Source organism: Palaemon carinicauda, chromosome 25, assembly GCF_036898095.1.
Source record: "Palaemon carinicauda isolate YSFRI2023 chromosome 25, ASM3689809v2, whole genome shotgun sequence".
Taxonomy (NCBI): Eukaryota; Metazoa; Arthropoda; class Malacostraca; order Decapoda; family Palaemonidae; genus Palaemon; species Palaemon carinicauda.
The window spans coordinates 672,448-690,724 of record NC_090749.1 but is presented as its reverse complement, the minus strand read 5'-3'; the positions used below and the strand labels follow the sequence as shown (position 1 = coordinate 690,724).

At 41.6% G+C, this 18,277-nt stretch overlaps 2 protein-coding genes across 5 annotated transcripts in view; both read left to right on the top strand.

Moving 5' to 3' along the window:
* The window catches only part of LOC137618607 (zinc finger protein 91-like), a 533,834-nt gene extending 531,119 nt beyond the window's left edge, over positions 1 to 2,715 (top strand). Inside the window, exon 13 of the mRNA XM_068348718.1 lies at positions 58 to 2,715. Within this exon, the coding sequence (XP_068204819.1) occupies positions 58 to 2,006 (1,949 nt within the window). The 3' untranslated portion in view covers positions 2,007 to 2,715. The remainder of the gene's footprint in view (positions 1 to 57) is intronic.
* The window catches only part of LOC137618630 (zinc finger protein 665-like), a 235,402-nt gene that overhangs the window by 46,833 nt on the left and 170,292 nt on the right, over positions 1 to 18,277 (top strand). The gene's annotated exons all lie outside the window — the stretch shown is intronic.

The window sequence follows — 18,277 nt, the reverse complement described above, 5'->3', positions numbered from 1 at the left end:
AAAATAAGAAAGGTCTGTGTAGGTTCATGCAGTAAGATTTGGAACTTTAGTATTAACTTTATCTTTGGACACTCTTGGAGATAATATTGAAGAGGATGTCATCCAGTAATAGGGAGAGGATGAAAAACTCTGAATCATCAGAAATTTCAATAAAGAGCGAAATTGAAGATTCCTTTTCACGCTCTGCAGTCAAGTTGGAAAATGATGATTTTATGGACAGTGTTGGACTCTTTGATGATGACTCTCTTTTCATTGATCCAGACATGGAATTCAAAGCAGAGCCAGAATTTGAAGCAGAGCCAGAAATATTTGAGTCAACCGAAGGTGACATGAAATATTCTTTCGACTCTGATGTCTCCGAGAGTGAGGAGGATGTACAAATCAGCAAAAGGGAAGTCAATAAAGAGGAGGAGGAGAAGAGTGTAAAGACAGGTGTGAAGGAGGAATGTGGCATACAGTTGGGATCCAGTAGAAAAGAGGACAAAGGAAAGGGAAGAGGAAGAGGGAAAGAAGGTTTACAGAATAAGGAGGAGCAGATCGAAAACAGTAGCTGTGAAAAACCTCTTTGTCAAGAAATTGATTCCAAAACTCACGCTGATGTTGGTTTGAGAGAGAAGTCATTTGTGGGTGGGAATTTTGAAAAACAATTTATTGGAGTAGTTGAACTCCCCAACACTCACAAGCTAATTCACACTGGAGGCCAGTTCAGATGCAGAGAATGTGACAAACCATTTTCTAAGGAAGTTGATCGTAAAGCACATTATGAAACTCACACTGGGAGGAGGTCATTCAATTGTAGTGAATGTGGCAAAGTGTTTTTTCGGAAAAAGGATCTCATAATACATTTAAGAACACACACTGGGGAGACGCCATTTAAATGCAGTGTCTGTGACAAAGAATTTTCCCAAAGATATCTTCTCACAAAGCATCATAAAATTCACACTGGGGAGATGCCATTTAAGTGCAGTTTCTGTGACAAAGCATTTTCTCATAGAGATACTCTCACACAGCATCATAATATTCACACTGGGGAGAAGCCATTTAAGTGCAGTTTCTGTGACAAAGCATTTTCTCAGAGAGCTCATCTCACACGGCATCATAGAATTCACACTGGGGAGAAGCCATTCAAGTGCAGTGTCTGTGATAAAGCATTTTCTGAAAGAAATATTCTCACACGGCATCGTAGAATTCATACTGGGGAGAAGCCATTTAAGTGCGGTGTCTGTGATAAAGCATTTTCTCGTAGAGCTCATCTCACAGAGCATCATAGAATTCACACTGGGGAGAAGCCATTTAAGTGCAGTGTCTGTGACAAAGCATTTTCTCAAAGAAATAATCTCACAGAGCATCATAGAATTCACACTGGGGAGAAGCCATTCAAGTGCAGTGTCTGTGACAAAGCATTTTCTCAAAGAAATACTCTCACAAAGCATCATAGAATTCATACTGGGGAGAAGTCATTTAAGTGCGGTGTCTGTGACAAAGCATTTTCTCTCAGAAGTCATCTCACACGGCATCATAGAATTCACACTGGGGAGAAGCCATTCAAGTGCATTGTCTGTGACAAAGCATTTTCTCAAAGAAATACTCTCACAGAGCATCATAGAATTCATACTGGGGAGAAGCCATTTAAGTGCGGTGTCTGTGACAAAGTATTTTCTCTCAGAAGTCATCTCACACAGCATCGTAGAATTCATACTGGGGAGAATCCATTTGAGTGCGGTGTCTGTGATAAAGCATTTTCTCGTAGAGCTACTCTCACAGAACATCATAGAATTCACACTGGGGAGAAGCCATTTAAGTGCAGTGTCTGTGACAAAGCATTTTCTCTCAGAAGTCATCTCACACGGCATCATAGAATTCACACTGGGGAGAAGCCATTTAAGTGCAGTGTCTGTAACAAAGCCTTTTCTCACAGAAGTACTCTCACACATCATAATAAAATTCACACTCAGGTCATCCACCGCATCCCTCAGGTTGCGAATGGGGGCACCCCCTCACTATGAATAATTAAGGTGAGGGCAGCTTGGAATTAGATAAGAAGCTGTGGACAATGAGGAACTCAAATAAAAAGATGTCAAGCAATGAGCAAAGATGCTGGAAAGGTAGCGACCAGAATAAAACGGTCTCCTTAACTTGTCCCTGCACTAGGCGGGTTGTTGAGAGCGATGGTGCAACTTCAATCCGTGCATGAGCACCCAGCAGGGATCCCCACCAGATCAGAAAAGTCCTGATCCTGGGCCACAGCAACCATCAAGGCAAAGAACCAAAAGGAAAAGAAGACTATTTCAAAGTGTTAAATGGTCCCTTGCGGAGAAAAAAAGAGTACTCCTGTACTGCTTCACCTACTCAAGGTATGAGGGGTGGGGCAGACATAGAAACCAAGCATTCAAGGAAAAAATTAGATTCCAATTTACCACCTGAGAAAATTGCTGCTACCAATATGGGACTCTTAGCATTGATAGTTTTAAAAATTACAAAATATCTCCCTGAAGAAGAAATATAAAATATAAAAAAAGAAGCTGAGGCTAAAGCAAAGAGTGACTATGAAGAGAGGCAAGTGAACAACAAGAATATCAAAAAAAGTAGAGGGGACAGAAATGAGGAATGGGTATTGATATGGGCAATGGAGTTTGCCCAAGTAAAGTTCACCAGACAAAGAGAAGGATGTAACAAGGGGCAGAGAATATTCCATCATCACTGCCCAAATAAGATTGGTATATCAAGATCAAACCTCACCCTCCAGAAATTTAATTTCATTGCACATAAAATTTGATGAAGCCGAAATTTAAAAGATGAGGGAGGATGTTTGAGACAAGGTAAAAAACAACAAATGCCCCATAGAGGAATACTGTGGAAAATACAGATCAAGTCCAGCAAAGACCATTACCACCAGCACCTCAGAGCACCACAACCCTAAGGCAAGAAAGACAAGTGAGGACGGCACCACCAGAACTAAGAAGAAATGGAAACCACACACTACCTAGGCGACCAAGAAACATCGAAACAGAGCTTGACCCAGAACAACAGGAATTAGAAGAGGAACTGGCCAGTAAAACTGAAGAAATCAAAACAATATTAATAGAATATCGACTAAGCTGATCAAACTTAAAGAAAAGGAAGAACTAAAAGCCTGGGTGAATAAAGTCAACACAAGGCTTGCTAGAGGTCCCGGCTGGAGTAAGTCTGACAGAAATTAACAATATCAATTATGGTGTAGCCTGGTACATACAAAGTAAGATCATACCAGGAGTAATCCAGCCAAAGAAAAGAATTGTAGAGCCAATATGGAAAAAGAAACAATATGATAAAATAAACCAGTTAAGGGCAGAGATTTTGCAAATGTCCATGTATATGAAAGAGCAAAATCACTCTCAAAACCTGCTGAAGAAAATAAGAAAAATAAAGAAAAATTATTGAATAGATACAAACAAGCGGAAAACTAGCAGAACACCAAGCCAAAGTAAAGGCCCTAGCTGCACAAATAAGAAACAAAGAACATAAGATAAAAGCAAAACAGATAAACAGGCAGGTTGGTAAAAATCCAAAAATTATGTATAAAAATGGGGCAAAAGAAACAGTCGAGGTACGAACACCACCGAGCATGGAAGATCTGGAGAGGTTTTGGAAGCCACTGTTTAAAGACCAGAGACAACACCAAGAGACTTCATGGATTAACACCATTAGACAAAAGAACAGCCAGAAACAACAAATGCCTCGTATAAGGTTCACCACAGAAAAGTTAGCCAGAAAAATCAAAGAAGATAATAATTTTAAGACTCCAGGAGTAGACAAGATTCCAAATTTCTGGCTAAAAAGGATCACAGCACTACACCAACACTGAGCAAGTCTTTTCAAGAATGATACAAGGAGAAGAAGAATCACCAGAATGGCTCACAACGGAAAATACCACTCCTTCCCAAGAGCTCTGAGACCAAACTCCCCAACAAATATAGGCCCATCTGCTGTCTACCAACAGCCTACAAATAGCTCACAGGAGTCATAGCAGATGAGATCTATGAACACCTAAATCAAGGCAAATATATGGAAAAAGAACAAAAGGGATGTATAAGAAACAAACTTGGAACCAAAGATCAATTGCTAATTAACAAAACAATATTAGAAGACTGTAAGAAAAGGTAAAGGAATCTCAATATGGCTTGGATAGACTATAAGAAGGCATTTGACAGTGTGCCACACTCCGGTATACTTAAATGTCTGGAATTATATAATATCAGTGAGGAAATAGGATCATTCCTGTTAGCCTAGATGGTTAGGTGGAAGACCACCAAATGTCCTAAACACTCTGAGGGCCAGATAATAATTCCAAACATAAAAATACAAAGATGACTAATCCAGCTACCTCCAACAGATACATTACCATCTTTTATGATGACATAATTCCGACAGGAAGATATATAGAAGGATGTGCTATAAAACCTGATATTGTGATCTGGAATAAAGAAAAAAAAACAGCAGAGATTATGGATGTGACCGTACCCAGTGATTTTGGCCTCAATAGAGCTGAGAGGCAGAAAATAAAAAAATCAAGAACTAAAGACTGATCTGCTGAAAAATACTTGGGAACTGAAAGAAGTAGGAATAATACCTGTGATGGGGGGGGGGGGGGGCAACAGGACTTGTGAAGAAAAACCTAAGACATTACCTTCAGGCGATACCAAGTTGCCCAACCATCAATGAGGTGCAGATTGCTGCCATCAAGGGAACCGTGACCATCTTAAAAAGAGGCCTCGTATACAAGGCTAGTGGAGTATAGAGGTGCAAACATAGACCCCAGATTGGGGTTCATTGCATCACTAATATAAAGTAAAACCAATTAAGGTATTAAGACAAAGGGAGAAACCTTTTAAGTGCAGTGTCTCTGATATGGCATTTACTTTGAAAACACATGGAAAGACACATGAAAATTTGTGACAGAAAAAATTGTAAGGAATTGGGGAAGTCGTGTTCTTTTGAAAAGGAGAGAACGATGTTACAAAGTGATCAAATTTCCAAACTTGCTGGACTGCAGTTGTACTCTCTCTTGTTAGTTTAATTAACTGGAATTGAGTCTGTTCCTTTGAAAATGATTCTTTATGGGACATTTACAAACAAGTTGAATGTAATTTTGATCAAGCAAGAAAAACATGTTCGACTGAATGAGATCTTCCGGGTTTCCTTGGTGATGTTCAGTTAATTTGTGATGTTGTCATCTCTTGTTAACTAGTTATGTTCTTCCTTTGTTGTACAATATACAGCAAAACTGGTGATACCTGAATTCAGTGATTTTCGTTCGAAAGTCACTAACTGGCAACTGTCACATTTGATTACTTTTCAACAGCTAATCTCTCTCTCTCTCTCTCTCTCTCTCTCTCTCTCTCTCTCTCTCTCTCTCTCTCTCTCTCTCTCTCACTATATATTCGATTTCGTTTCGGGAGCATTATTGCATTTTAGAAAATTACTATTATTTGAATAGTTAATTTTGCTTTAATAAAACATTTATTTGCTTTGTTTTAAATTTCGGGTGTATTTTATCAAGCTAAGTATTTTGGATGACGTGATCAAATCGGCTGATATGATCACTTGTTTCGGACAACTAGGAATGTTTTCATTATTTCCCAAGAGATGGTGGTAGTGGTGGTTGTCTGAAACCTCAAAATTTGCAGGTTATCGGTACCTAAACTGTGGTATACATGACATTAAAATCCATCAAAATCATCACTGCCATTCGAACTATTAAAACGGGTTTAAAAAATTCATCAGGACACTATTGTCTTGGGGATAATCGTTGTTGCTTTCATTTGCACTACTAGCCCAGTAACACTGTCATCGTCCTCCATTTTGTCTAAATTGCAAATGAATTTGCTGTATACTCAGAAATCCAAACTAAATAAGATAAAGATGATTTTATATCATACTTTTGCTAAACACGCCACCTAAAACTGAATTCATTGCTTAGTTTATGTTCCATCCCCGATCATAACGAACAAATAAACGCATTTACCCATCTGTGTATAGGTTAGAAATTCAACATAGATGAAATAAGAGAGATTTTATGCCATGTTTTTCTTAAAAACGCCGCCTGAAACAAAATCTTTCATTTACGTTTTATTGCCGACCATGATGAAAAAACGAACGCATTTACACATGCAAGTGATAACCAATGATACTAAAAGCTTTTAGTAAAGATGTTATAATGAATAAAGATTATAATATGTGTGATAGAATATTTATAACCAAAGTATAGTAACAGGCTGGCCTTGAAATTGTCGTCTGCCCATTTCATGGAGTATATGATAAAAACGCTTTTTTTAAAGGAAATTTTGGGGTTTGCCATCCTTTACGCGGTAGTATACGGTATATGTTTTATTAAAGCTCAGTTACCTGTTTAAATAATCGTAATTTTCCAGAATGCAATATTGCTTCCAAAACGAAATTGAATGAGAGAGAGAGAGAGAGAGAGAGAGAGAGAGAGAGAGAGAGAGAGAGAGAGAGAGAGAGAGAGAGAGAGAGAGATTAGCTGTTGAAAAGTAATCAAATGCACAGATTTTGTTTGTTTATTCAAAAGAAACAATTATTATCGAGATGTTTAAGTTTTTAGTTTATAAAATAAGCGTTATTTCTTTTTTAGAAAGCATAGATAACATACTGCCCAAGAGACAACACATAAGTTGCGTCATGCTTCTAGGTGAGCGACGTAGTCTACAGTCGTCTGAACGGAAACACCGAACATTTACAGTAAGTACAGTTAAGCTGTACTGTAGTAATATTACTGCACATACAGTATATTACAGTGTCAGTGAGTATTAGGTTACAGTACATTCTTACTAAATACGAATAACTTTTGCTATACAAAACAGTAAGGGGATGATGACCACTCGGTAAACTTTACCTCAGCACAATAATGTACTGTAACCTCACTGTGTCCAGTACATAGTGTATATGTGTACAAATGTTCAGTACACTGTACATACGATTATAAACTGTTGTAGAAACGAAATTAAAACTATTGGGCAGTATTTACTGTGTTAATCATCAGCTGGGGCATCCGCTTGTGGCAAGGGGCAATGTCTTTATAGGTTAGAATTTTCACTTATCGCAGCTCTCTCTGTGACCTAACTATCTCGATAATCGAGGTCTGACTGTAGAAGATTTAATACTAAGTGGCACCTTAAGAACAACGCTTGTCCGAAGAAAAAATAAAAAAGTATCACCAGTTTTCCTGCATACTGTACTGTATCTCTGTCTCCTTTCTTACATAGGAACATTCAACAGTTAGAAACATGAAGAGTATTTGCGGAAATTAAAAGATTAAAGGAAATACTTGGACAACAGGAAATAAAAGTGTTTTATATGCATTTGTCTGCTGATCTCTTATGCTGTATGTGCTGGAGGAGGGACATGATTACTGTGGTGCATCTTCTTTTATGATCTTGGCACTAAGTGAAATTCCACTCAATTGATATATTATTATGCTGAAATTGTTTTGTATTTTGACTTCTATTATATGTTTTTTCTTATACGCCATGCAAACCTTCGACCTTTGATACGATTATGACTTCAGGTTTTAGTAGTAGTTGTAGTAGTAGTGGGTTGGTAGGCCCCAGGTAGCTTAATTATGTCACAGTTTCTGTGGTACCTGCCGTTATGGACTATGCTTTTTCGCATTTGGTGGCATGTCCCTTCCTCTCTTATCTACCATGTGTTTGTGACCACAACAATAATCTGAGGTGTTCCCTTAGCAGATGGCTGCTGAGTGTAGAAGAGTTTAAGCTCCATGTTGATACAGACAAGCCAGAAAAACCTCCTCGAGTCCCCTCCACTGGCGTCTTTTGTTGCTCATTCATCCCCTGTGTTTCCCAATACTGAATTTGCTCTGACACCAAAGTACTGTGATACTCTAACATTGCTATGTGGACTGAGTGATAAGGTTGGTCTATTGAATATACATATTGTGTACTTCTTCAGTATAACTCTACTCATGATCATCATTTCATACCTTTCAAACTAATCAGTGATCTTTCCAGCCAACCCAACTATCTTTGACTGGCTGACAATCTTGGGACAGGCTATGCCAAAGATAGCGTTGCAAAAGACACTGCAAGTTATACAGGTATTGCATCCCTTCTTGTGCATTGATAGTGTGTTAAACTTTGCCACTAGTTTTCTTACCTGATTTGTGTCCTTGCTGATAGAAAGGTTCCTTTTCAATTTGAATTCTGAGGCAAAGTTCAGACTTCCTAAGTACAAAACATTATATTACTTTGAAGTTCTTCTTAAATTGATATTTTTGTCAGTGGACTATAAAGAAAGTGGAATTATTTTTGTCTGTAAAATTGTAAATTGACTTTTAAATATTTATCCTAATTTTTTCATGCTTGTTTGTATGTAATTGAAGCTTATTTTGTAATATTCTTATGCCATAAAAAATAATTGTTAATATGAGATATTGTATTTTTAAATATGCATTTTACAATTGAATAAATAATTTTCATAATAATTTTAGTATTTCATTTACACTTTCGTACCTTTCACACTTCCTTATTATGAAATGAACAGGTCTCAACAGAGAAACCATTTAGAATTTGTGATATTTACTTGTAGATCTGAGACATTGGCAGTTAACAAACGAGTAATCAAAGAAGAAGAACATAAGCCATGGAGCTCTGGAGTTGCTAAAATCTTATGTCGCATCTTCCAGCTTCGCCGAAAGTGATATCCCCTATAAATAGCTCCAGGTTTGTTTCATTAGGAAAAATACAAATGAATTCCAAATTTGTCATATTCAGTGACGTAGTTCTTATAAGTGGGTGTGTAGAAACAACAAATACCATTCACGGCACCCTACCTGCATGACGTAATCCACAGGAACCTAAACACTTTCTCGATAGGTCCTGCGGTGACTGCTCAAAACTTGGTCACGAACACCTCAGCTCCCATGTAGGACATGTGGCAGTTGGTTGAGGGCAGATGTTACCCGCGAGTAAGCCTTGAATGAATCTGCGAGTGACTTTATATGATGTTTGAGCATCCGAGAAACGTTGTAAGCCGACCTCCTCTGAATGCAGGTGGGTACCATTGACCATGGTGTAACCTGATACTATGCTTACCTGGTCAAGTCACAATGCTTAGTTCTAACACTTTCACACAAATTGCTCAGGCCGTTAACTCTCACACATATGTGAAAGATCTCGAGCTGACAAGACACCTTTAAACAGCTCATACGAAGCACAGTTGTTCCCCGGATCAGTTACCAGTTCCTTTGGTCGCTGCAAACTCACCATCCTTGTGAGCTAAGGATCGGGGGTTTGGGGGAGCCTATAGATCTATCTGCTGAGTCATCAGCAGCCATTGCCTGGCCCTCCTTGGTCCTAACTTGGGTGGAGATCATATGTGTATATGGTCTGTCTTTAGGGCCTTGTCCAGCTTGATAGGGCAATGTCACTGTCCCTTGCCTCTGCCATTCTTGAGTGGCCTTTAAACCTAGTGGTGAGTCTCCTTTGTAAAGAGCAAAATAGTTTGTATATACTGTAGTGCTGGAACAAATGACAAATTAGGAAATAATTTGTGTTTTTCGTAACCAAAGAAACCTTGTTGCTCTTTACACATACTGGTCCAGGCATCACCTATCTCCCAAGAAGTCCTGCTTGCAATTTTAAATTTACGTACAATTTGTTTTTGGCTCGGTAGAATGAAGACGTGCCGTCTCGCTCTCTCTCGTTAACCCTTACATTTACCTGGCCATAAAATTTAAAGTTTTCCTTTTCTCATTTACAGATGTGGTTAGTCTTTTAGGACTATAACTATGAGGGATTGCCCTAGCATAGCAGGCAGTTCTTTCAGCACTTTCATGTCTGTAGTTTAGAATGATATTCACCAATTTTGCCCTGCATGCAGACGACACTCCTGCACGCAGATGTCTCCGTGTGACGAATGTCGGGAGTGGTCATTCTCCCAGTGGAAGCGGAACAACAAGCAAAGGAAGAAGTTTGAAAGGGATTCTTTTCCCTTAGGGTCTTCCTCAAGGTCGAAGAAATCCTGACTCCCTTCTCCGCCACCTCGTACTCTCTTTGCTGCTTCTGTTCATTTGGCCTCTTTTGGATGGCGGTCGAACAAGAGTGATGGCTATTTAAACCTCGAATAACCTTCGGGCCCGGAGGACCCCGTTGCTTCCCCTAACAAAAGGGCGGCACCTGTCACCCGTGAGGAATCTACCTCTTTTGAATCCTTTTTTCATTTGGGGCTTTCCTTAGGGATTTTGGCTTCCCCCACTAAGTAAAAGTTTTTGAAGGTGCTGAAGCTTGGGGTGCTGTAGAAGCGCAGAGCTGCCCCCACAGGGGTTGGTCATGCCCTTTCCCTCCGGGCCACTGCAGGTAAATCCCTTCCAGTCAGTCTCATGACCCCAGCAGATGTGTCTTCAGCAATTCCTCTTGCAGGCTGCTTCGCCTCATACTTCCAGTCAGGCATGCTTAGCCCACAGGGTAAGCTTGCATTCTGAGTCTGCTTACCATGCTGAGCTTGCTCAAACAGAGAAACCTTGCATTGCTTCACCCTGTAAGGTTGGTCGTCCTTCTTGCCAGCGTGAGAAGAGTTCCTCACTTGAATGGTCTCCCACTGAAATCCCTCGTAAGTGAGTTTGTGACTTGTCACATTCTTGCTCTAGCTCTTTGGAGCATCCTAGTGATCATTGCCACCGCCTCCCTTAAGTTTTCACCCCTTCCCACTTTGTTTCCAAGGGACCCTGAGTCTGCGAGTCTCGCTAGTGCTTCATCTTCCGGGGTGTTGCCTCGGGTGTTTACTACTTTGGAGACAGCACTGGCTTGGTCTGACATTCACGAGCAATGGCAACACACGTTTTCAGCCAAGCCTTACCTTTGTTCATTTCTATTTGAGCACAGGCGCTATTTTATGTGCGTTCGCAAGGCAATTTGCAAACTCTCTGTAAGTGCCCTTACAAATGCTCATGCACCAGTTCACGATTCTATGGCTTGCGAACGAACAGTTTCCAGTCTAGGAACAGAAGCACACGCTCCTGCGTATACGCCCTAGTCTCACGATTTTGTTCCTGACAAAAGTCTGTTCGCTTCTCCCAAGGCGCACTCCACTGCTGTGGCGAGTGTAAATTCGACGGTTCAGTTTCTTGGAGAAGCGCTTGTTCATAATCGGCAGACAGACAAACATCGTTCCTAAATCTTGTTAGGCATATTAAGCAGGCTGCGATCGATTCTGCTCCAGCACCATCATCAGGGAACATTAGTCAACCCATGACCACTCTCCAGTTGGTGTCAGGATATCCTGAGAGTTCCAGTCCACCTTCAGATTATTATTATTTTTATTATTACTTGCTAAGCTACAATTATAGTTGGGAAAGCAGCATGCTATAAGCCCAAGGGCTCCAACAAGGAAAATAGCCCAGTGAGGAAAGGAAATAAGGAAATAAATGAACTACAAGAGAAGTAATAATTAACAAATAAAATAAAATATTTTAGGAACAGTAACAACATTAAGAAATAAACTTTCACATGTTATAAACACGAGGGAGAGAAACAAGATAGAATAGCGTGCCTGAGTGTGCCCTCAAGCAAGAGAACTCTACCCCAAGACAGTGGAAGACCATGGTACAGAGGCTATGGTACTAAAGACTAGAGAACAATAGTTGAATTTTGGAGTGTCCTCTTAGAAGAGCTGCTTACCATAGCTAAAGAGTCTCTTCTACCCTTACCAAGAGGAAAATAGCTTTCTTTAGCTTCATATAATCTTTTTGTTTAATATTTTATGTCTGGATTTTTTTTTTCTTTTTGGAAGTAGGAAGCACTTTTTTATTGGAGGTGGCATCCTTCGACCTTCTTTGCAGGTCGTCGTTATTATATTGTCAAGGTTAACTTCCTCATCAATTTGGCGGTGATTACTTCGAGAAACGGAATGTTGCTAGCGGAACCTTCGTAGAGATGTTGTAGTTTTTCCAGTTCTTAAGCAAGGAAGGGTCCACTTCAATTAGTCTGCTCATCGACAGTAAATTGATTTTATTATGAATTAATGGTATTGTCATAAGGACTGTAGGAAAAACCCTCGTGTGTTTGGTTGTACGCTGTGGAAAAGCCCCATTAAAATCCACATTTGCCAAACGTCATGACAAACGAAACCTTCCTACCGTCTAGTTTTCTCTCAACATTAGAGGATATATATTTTCCAAGCGATGCAGAAAAGAAAGCTCACAGTTGAAGGTAACATCAAGTTTTGTCAGATTTTTTTTATCATTGAGCACAGTATATATATATATATATATATATATATATATATATAGCGCAGTAACTCATTAATAATGAAATGCATATTACGAAATATAAAATATCTTTTCGACGCAATTTCCACGAAACTTAAACTTCCAGGCATTTTAACCATTATAACATTAGTTATCAACATTCAACAGTGAGATTTTGTTATGTTTTATTAAAAATTTCAGCTCTCCCACAGTAACGCCTTAGATCTAAAGTTTGACAGTATGTTTTCATCAGAGTGCTTCAGCAGCATGAATAAACAAATAATGCACACCCTCGTCATTTGAGTTTTATTAAAAGTAACCTTTTTTTGTGTGAAAACATAAGAGAAAGCAGAATGGAATTTTAGTATGATTTACATCTTCAATTTGGTTGCTCGTTTCGAATTCTTTGGATGATAGTTAATCAATTACAAGGTTGTATATTTGCATTTAATTTTCTTTTTTATATCTTAAATCATGATACGTGACTTGTGGATTGCCTGGGGGGGGGGGGGGTTTGCTGCTCTTGTGGAGAATTGAGATGCCACTGAACAATTGCAGTACAGTAGTTAACCCCTTGAGTGAAGGAGAATTGTTTTGTAATCTCAATGTTTTCAGGTATATGTAAAGAATAGGCCAGACTATTTGGTGTATGTTTAGGGAAAAGAAAAATGAGCCATAATCAGAGAGAATCCAATGTACTGCCTGGCCAGTCAAAGAATCCATAAGTCTCTAGCAGTAGTATCTCAATGGGTGGCTGGTGACCTGACCAACCTACCACCTATGCTTAAGAGTACTGTACTGCACGTGTTTCATACACGCTCGTACGTTGTAACGGTATTTTATTTTTATTGCATATCTCGCTCTTCAGAACCTGATGAAGCGTGTCATATCAGGAATTGTTGTGTTTGAATTTTTGTGACCTTCTAGCTCTGAAACTCTTGTGTTTAAGTATGCTGTCTGTTGAAATAAAGTTAGTTGCATTCACCTTACCTCTCAGTTATCACCTAACTGCTCACTCGCACATTGGTGACCAATGGAGTGACCAGCTCCCTCCTGCCTTCCCCCTTCACTGCTGTGTCTTACTGTTTGATGATGCCGGCTTCCGACACAGACTCTCCTATCAAAGCCACATCCATTAAACTACTGCCCTTCGCCAGTACAGAGTCATTCGGCTGGTTTCAGTGTGCCGAAGTCCAGTTTCGCCATAAGGGTGTGACTCAGTCCAGCACCAAAGCAGACTGTGTTCTCGCGGCAATCCCCGAGGATACTTTCCCGGAAATCTCTAATTGGCTTTGCGAGCAAGGGGACATCCAAATAACGTACAACCCCCTCAAAACATACCTCCTGGAGCAGTACTTGCCATTGCCAACCACCCTAATAGCCAAAATTTTTCAGTTCTCTCAACAACTGTTTTGGAACCAAATGGCTTCGCTCGCCCTCAGGTAAATGACCAGTATTGCTCGCCTACAACCTTCCGCAGACGTTTCTTTTCATGAGGTGAACCTACTTTGAGCCCTTTGGGTACGATGCCTACCTGAACCAGTTCGCTCTGCCATATCCGATGTCGATATTTTGCCCATGAAGGACCTGATGACCAAAGTCGTTGCCCTTATGGAAAGCCACTTCACCACCTTCAAGACCTCCATCAACGCCACCACTTCTGATGAAGAGGACAACTATTCAAGATTGACAGAAGCTGATGTGTATGTGGTAGGACACAGTCGGCCACCCTGTGACATGCTGGAGTGGCAACAAAACTGCTCACCACCCACCACTCACTCATGCTCCAACCAACGACCTCTACTGCCACTTACTGATGTCCATTGGCCGCATATTCGGGACTGCTGTGAAGAAATGTGCGATCAGTTGTCAGTGACCAAAAAAACGTGTAAGTAGGTCATCGCCTGTTGCAGTGGCCCCCCTGTCACTAATCTTTTCTTTGTACATGATACAAGTACGGCCATGCAATTTTTGGGTAGATATAGGTGCTTGTCATTCTCTTTTATCAAGGCCGCTCTCCAGGACACGATGTAGTCTGTCCAAATCTACCGACGTCCGCCTGGTAGCTGCCAACAGATCAACGAAACCCACCTACGGTTATGAGAACCTCATATTATAGTTTGGAAGCACCAAATACCACTAGAAGTTCCTCATTGCTGATGTCACATTGCCAATCAGTGCCGTGGATTTCCTCTCACATTACCACCTCCTGGTTGATGTTGCTCACCGACAGCTAGTCAACGCTGAATCTTACTCGTCAACACCTCTCCAACCAGTCCCCTCCGACTTCTCTCTCCACATCAGTGCAACCATCGATGCATAAGCTTACCTTACCCCCCTTGGTTCCCGCCAAACACGGTATTTATCACCATATCAAGACAACAGGGCACCCAGTGTTCGCCAGATTCAGGCGTCTGGTACCCGATCGTTTGGCAGCCACTAAACAAACGTTCACCGAAATGGAAGAAATGGGCGTTTGCCAAAAAGCTTCAAGCCCAAGGTCGTCAACCGTACACATCGTTCTGAAGAAAGAAGGCTCTCTGCATCTGTGTGAGGATTATAGGCGCCTGAACAAGCAGACAGAACTGGATCACGACCCCCTTCCAAACATCGACGACATGACCTCCTACTTGCACAGAGTGAAGGTTTTCTCCACGCTCGACCTTCTGAAAGTGCCCATGAACCCAGAAGACATTCCCAAAACCGCCATCACCCGTTCGGTACACACACCTTCAATTATTCCTGTTTTGGCCTTCGTAATGATGGGGCCACTTTTCAACATATCATGGATGGCATCTTAAGGCACCTCCCCTTCTGCATATTTTACATGGACAACATACTTGCATTTTCTCCCTCCAAAGAGAAACGCCGTCACTTACGCATCGTTCTCGACCGCCTACAACAGAACGGCCTTGTAGTCCGGTATGACTAGTGTACCTTTGGAGTTAATGAAGTACTGTATTGGGCACTGTGTCATTCCTGAAGGCGTCCAGCCATTCCTTGAGATTGTATCAGTTGTTCATAACTTCCCCACGCCCTTGGGGATGATAAACTATTATCAACATTTCTTGCTAGCCATCGCTGCCACTCTTGCCCCTCTCTACACCTCCCTCATGGGCAAACCAAAAGACCTGAAGTGGTGTCCCCCTTTAAGAAGCAACCTTCTGCAATGCAAAGAATGCCCTATCAACCTCTGCTGCTCTCACTTTTCCCGTGCCACATGCACCTCTCCTTCTCACCACCAATGCCAGCGACGTCGCTATTGGGGCAGTACTATGCAGGTGGTCAAAGGCTCACCCTGCCCATTGGCCTTCTTTAGTAGAAAACTGACCAAGGCGGAATGCAGCAACTCTACCTTCGACCGCGGATTTCTGGCGGTGCACTTGACTGGCCGTCACTTTCTCCACTTCTTTGAATGCACACCCTCGTCATTTGCATTAATCACATGCCTTTGGTGCATGCCTTCTCTCAACAGTCCGACGCCTGGTCTGCCCATCAGCGCAGACATCTCTCCACCTTGGGTGAATACATCTACACCCTTCAACACATCACTGGGAAAATGAATCCTGTTGCCGATGCCCTATCAAGAAATACATTGGCTGCCATTCAACTGGGGTTGGATTATAACACCTTGGCAGAAGCCCGATGAAAAGATCCAGAGTATCAAGCATGTAGGAAATCCTGCAAATCTGTTCGTTGGCAAGATGACGCCCTCAACGACTCCGCCACCCTCCTCTGTTACGTCAGTACTAGTAGGCCACGGCCAAGGATACCTGCCCCCATGGGCTGACAGGTTTTTTATTCTATCCATGGCCTCTCACATCCCCCACGCTGATCTACTGCACAGCAAATGAAGATGAAGTTCATTTGGCATGGCATTGATAAGGATGCTAAGGAGTGGATACGCTTCTTTACTTCATGCTAAACTTCAAAAGTACATCGACACAGATTCTGGAGTGGGTACCTTTCCTCAACGTCAGCATTGTTTTGCACACATTCACGTCTACGTTGTAGATCCACTACCCACATCACAAGGACACTGTTACCTGTTTACCGTCATGGACCGCTCTACTCGGCCAGAAGCCATCCTCATGCAAACTGCAACGTTTGCCTCATGTACGTCTGCCTTACTCTTAGGGTGGGTAGTGAAATTTGGTATCCCTGAGCATATTACTTATGAAAGGGGTATCACTTTCACCTCTCAATTGTGGACATGATTATCAAATCTCCTGGGCATCACCCTACATCAGATAACTGCCTACAACCCTGCTGCCACCTAAAAGGTTGAACGTTTTCATCTCGCCCTCAAAGCAGCTTTGAAATCCCACTGCAATGACTTCAACTGGTTTAGTCAGCTTCCCTAGGTCGTCCTTGGATTAAAGACCATTCCTAAGGATACCCTCAATAGCTCAGCAACTGAAATGGTGTATTGCGACCCGTTGGTCGTCCCTGCTGAATTGTTTTCCATCTGCATCCTCCTCCAACAATCTCTAGCAACTACCACACGTTTTTGGAAAATTTACACCCTGCCGCCAGACTTACAAGCCCCCAGTGAAGCAACACATACCGAAAGATTTGAAGACCGAAATACATGTCTGCGTGCGCACCGATACTAGCAAGCCGCCGCTGTCGCCCCCCTTACAGGCCCTTTCCTCGTTATTCATTGCAAACTGAAGGCTTTTTTAATAACATTTGTGGTAAAGAAGACTGAGTCTTCATTGATGGCCTAAAACCTGCGTATTTCCTGCAAGATGACCTGCCTACAGTTCGTCTCTCTAGGGCAGGGCGCCCTATTTCACATGTAAGAGCATGTCTTTTTTAGGGGGGAGCCATGTACTGCGCACGTTTCATATACGCTCACACACTGTAATGCTATTGCTTTCTTTGTCTCGCTCTCTCCCACAAATAGAAAAACCTGTTTAAGCCGGTCATTGCATGTTTGTTCCCGTGCAACATACAAACCTTCCGCTCTTTACGTAGGAGTATTTATTTTGGCAAAGCTGACTCTAGCTGAAAAAGCTTTTGCGAGGTGTAACTATCCTTCGTTAGTTAGTGGGCTGAGTAGCAGGGTAGGCTAGTCCCCCTTCCCCGCTCACACCAGCACGAGTGACTAACCGTCACCTTTTAATTCGGCCCAAAGCTGAAATCATTTCCATCCTTTTCCTTTTTTAGGTGTGAGTGCCCGTGAGGATATGAATTATGCTGGTTTGGCCAGGCACCAAAGGGCGCCGATGCGAACTTTTATGTTGGCTAAGGAGACTGATCATCACGGTTTCTGCCCCGTGTGTAGAGGTCACTCTTGCATACAGGATTCTCCTTGTGCTGAGTGTAGGGAATGGTCACCCTCACAGGGGCTAAGATTTGGCAGGCATGGAAGAAAAAGGCTAAGAGATATTCTTCCTCTTCAAGGTCCACTTCAAAAGGAAAGAAACTTTACCGCCTTTCTCTGTCGGCTCAATCTCCCCATTCTGACTGCTCAATCAGACCGACTGAGTCGACCGAGTACGACTGGAGCACATGTGATTCCGGGACAGCCTTGTGTTTCGGGTATGGCTAACGGTATGTCTGATCATTTTTTGGTTGAAGGAAAATTAGTTGTAGCAAAAGTGTGGGGGATGTAAAAGAGAGGTAGTGAAGGTGGAAGATTTGATAAAACCAGAGGTAGAAAGTGAATATCCAGAAAGGTTGGAAGTGGCATATGACAGGGAAAGTTAGATAAACAGGTAATTTAGAGGAGTGGAAGTTAGTAAAAGAATTTTTTTTTTGAGATTGCAGGTGATGTGTGTGGCAAGAAGATGGTTGGAGGTAGCATGAGGAAGGGTAGTAAATGGTGGAATGAAGGAATGAAGATGAAAGTGGGAGGGAAAAAGATGCAGCAGAGTAACAGTGTAGAGAAGTATAAAAAAAATAGAGAAAAATGTGGAAGTAAAATGTAAGATAGCCAAGGCAAAGAGGGCGGCTGACTGGAGATGGGGTCAGGGATTGGGTCTCTCATATGAAGAGAATAAGAAGTTT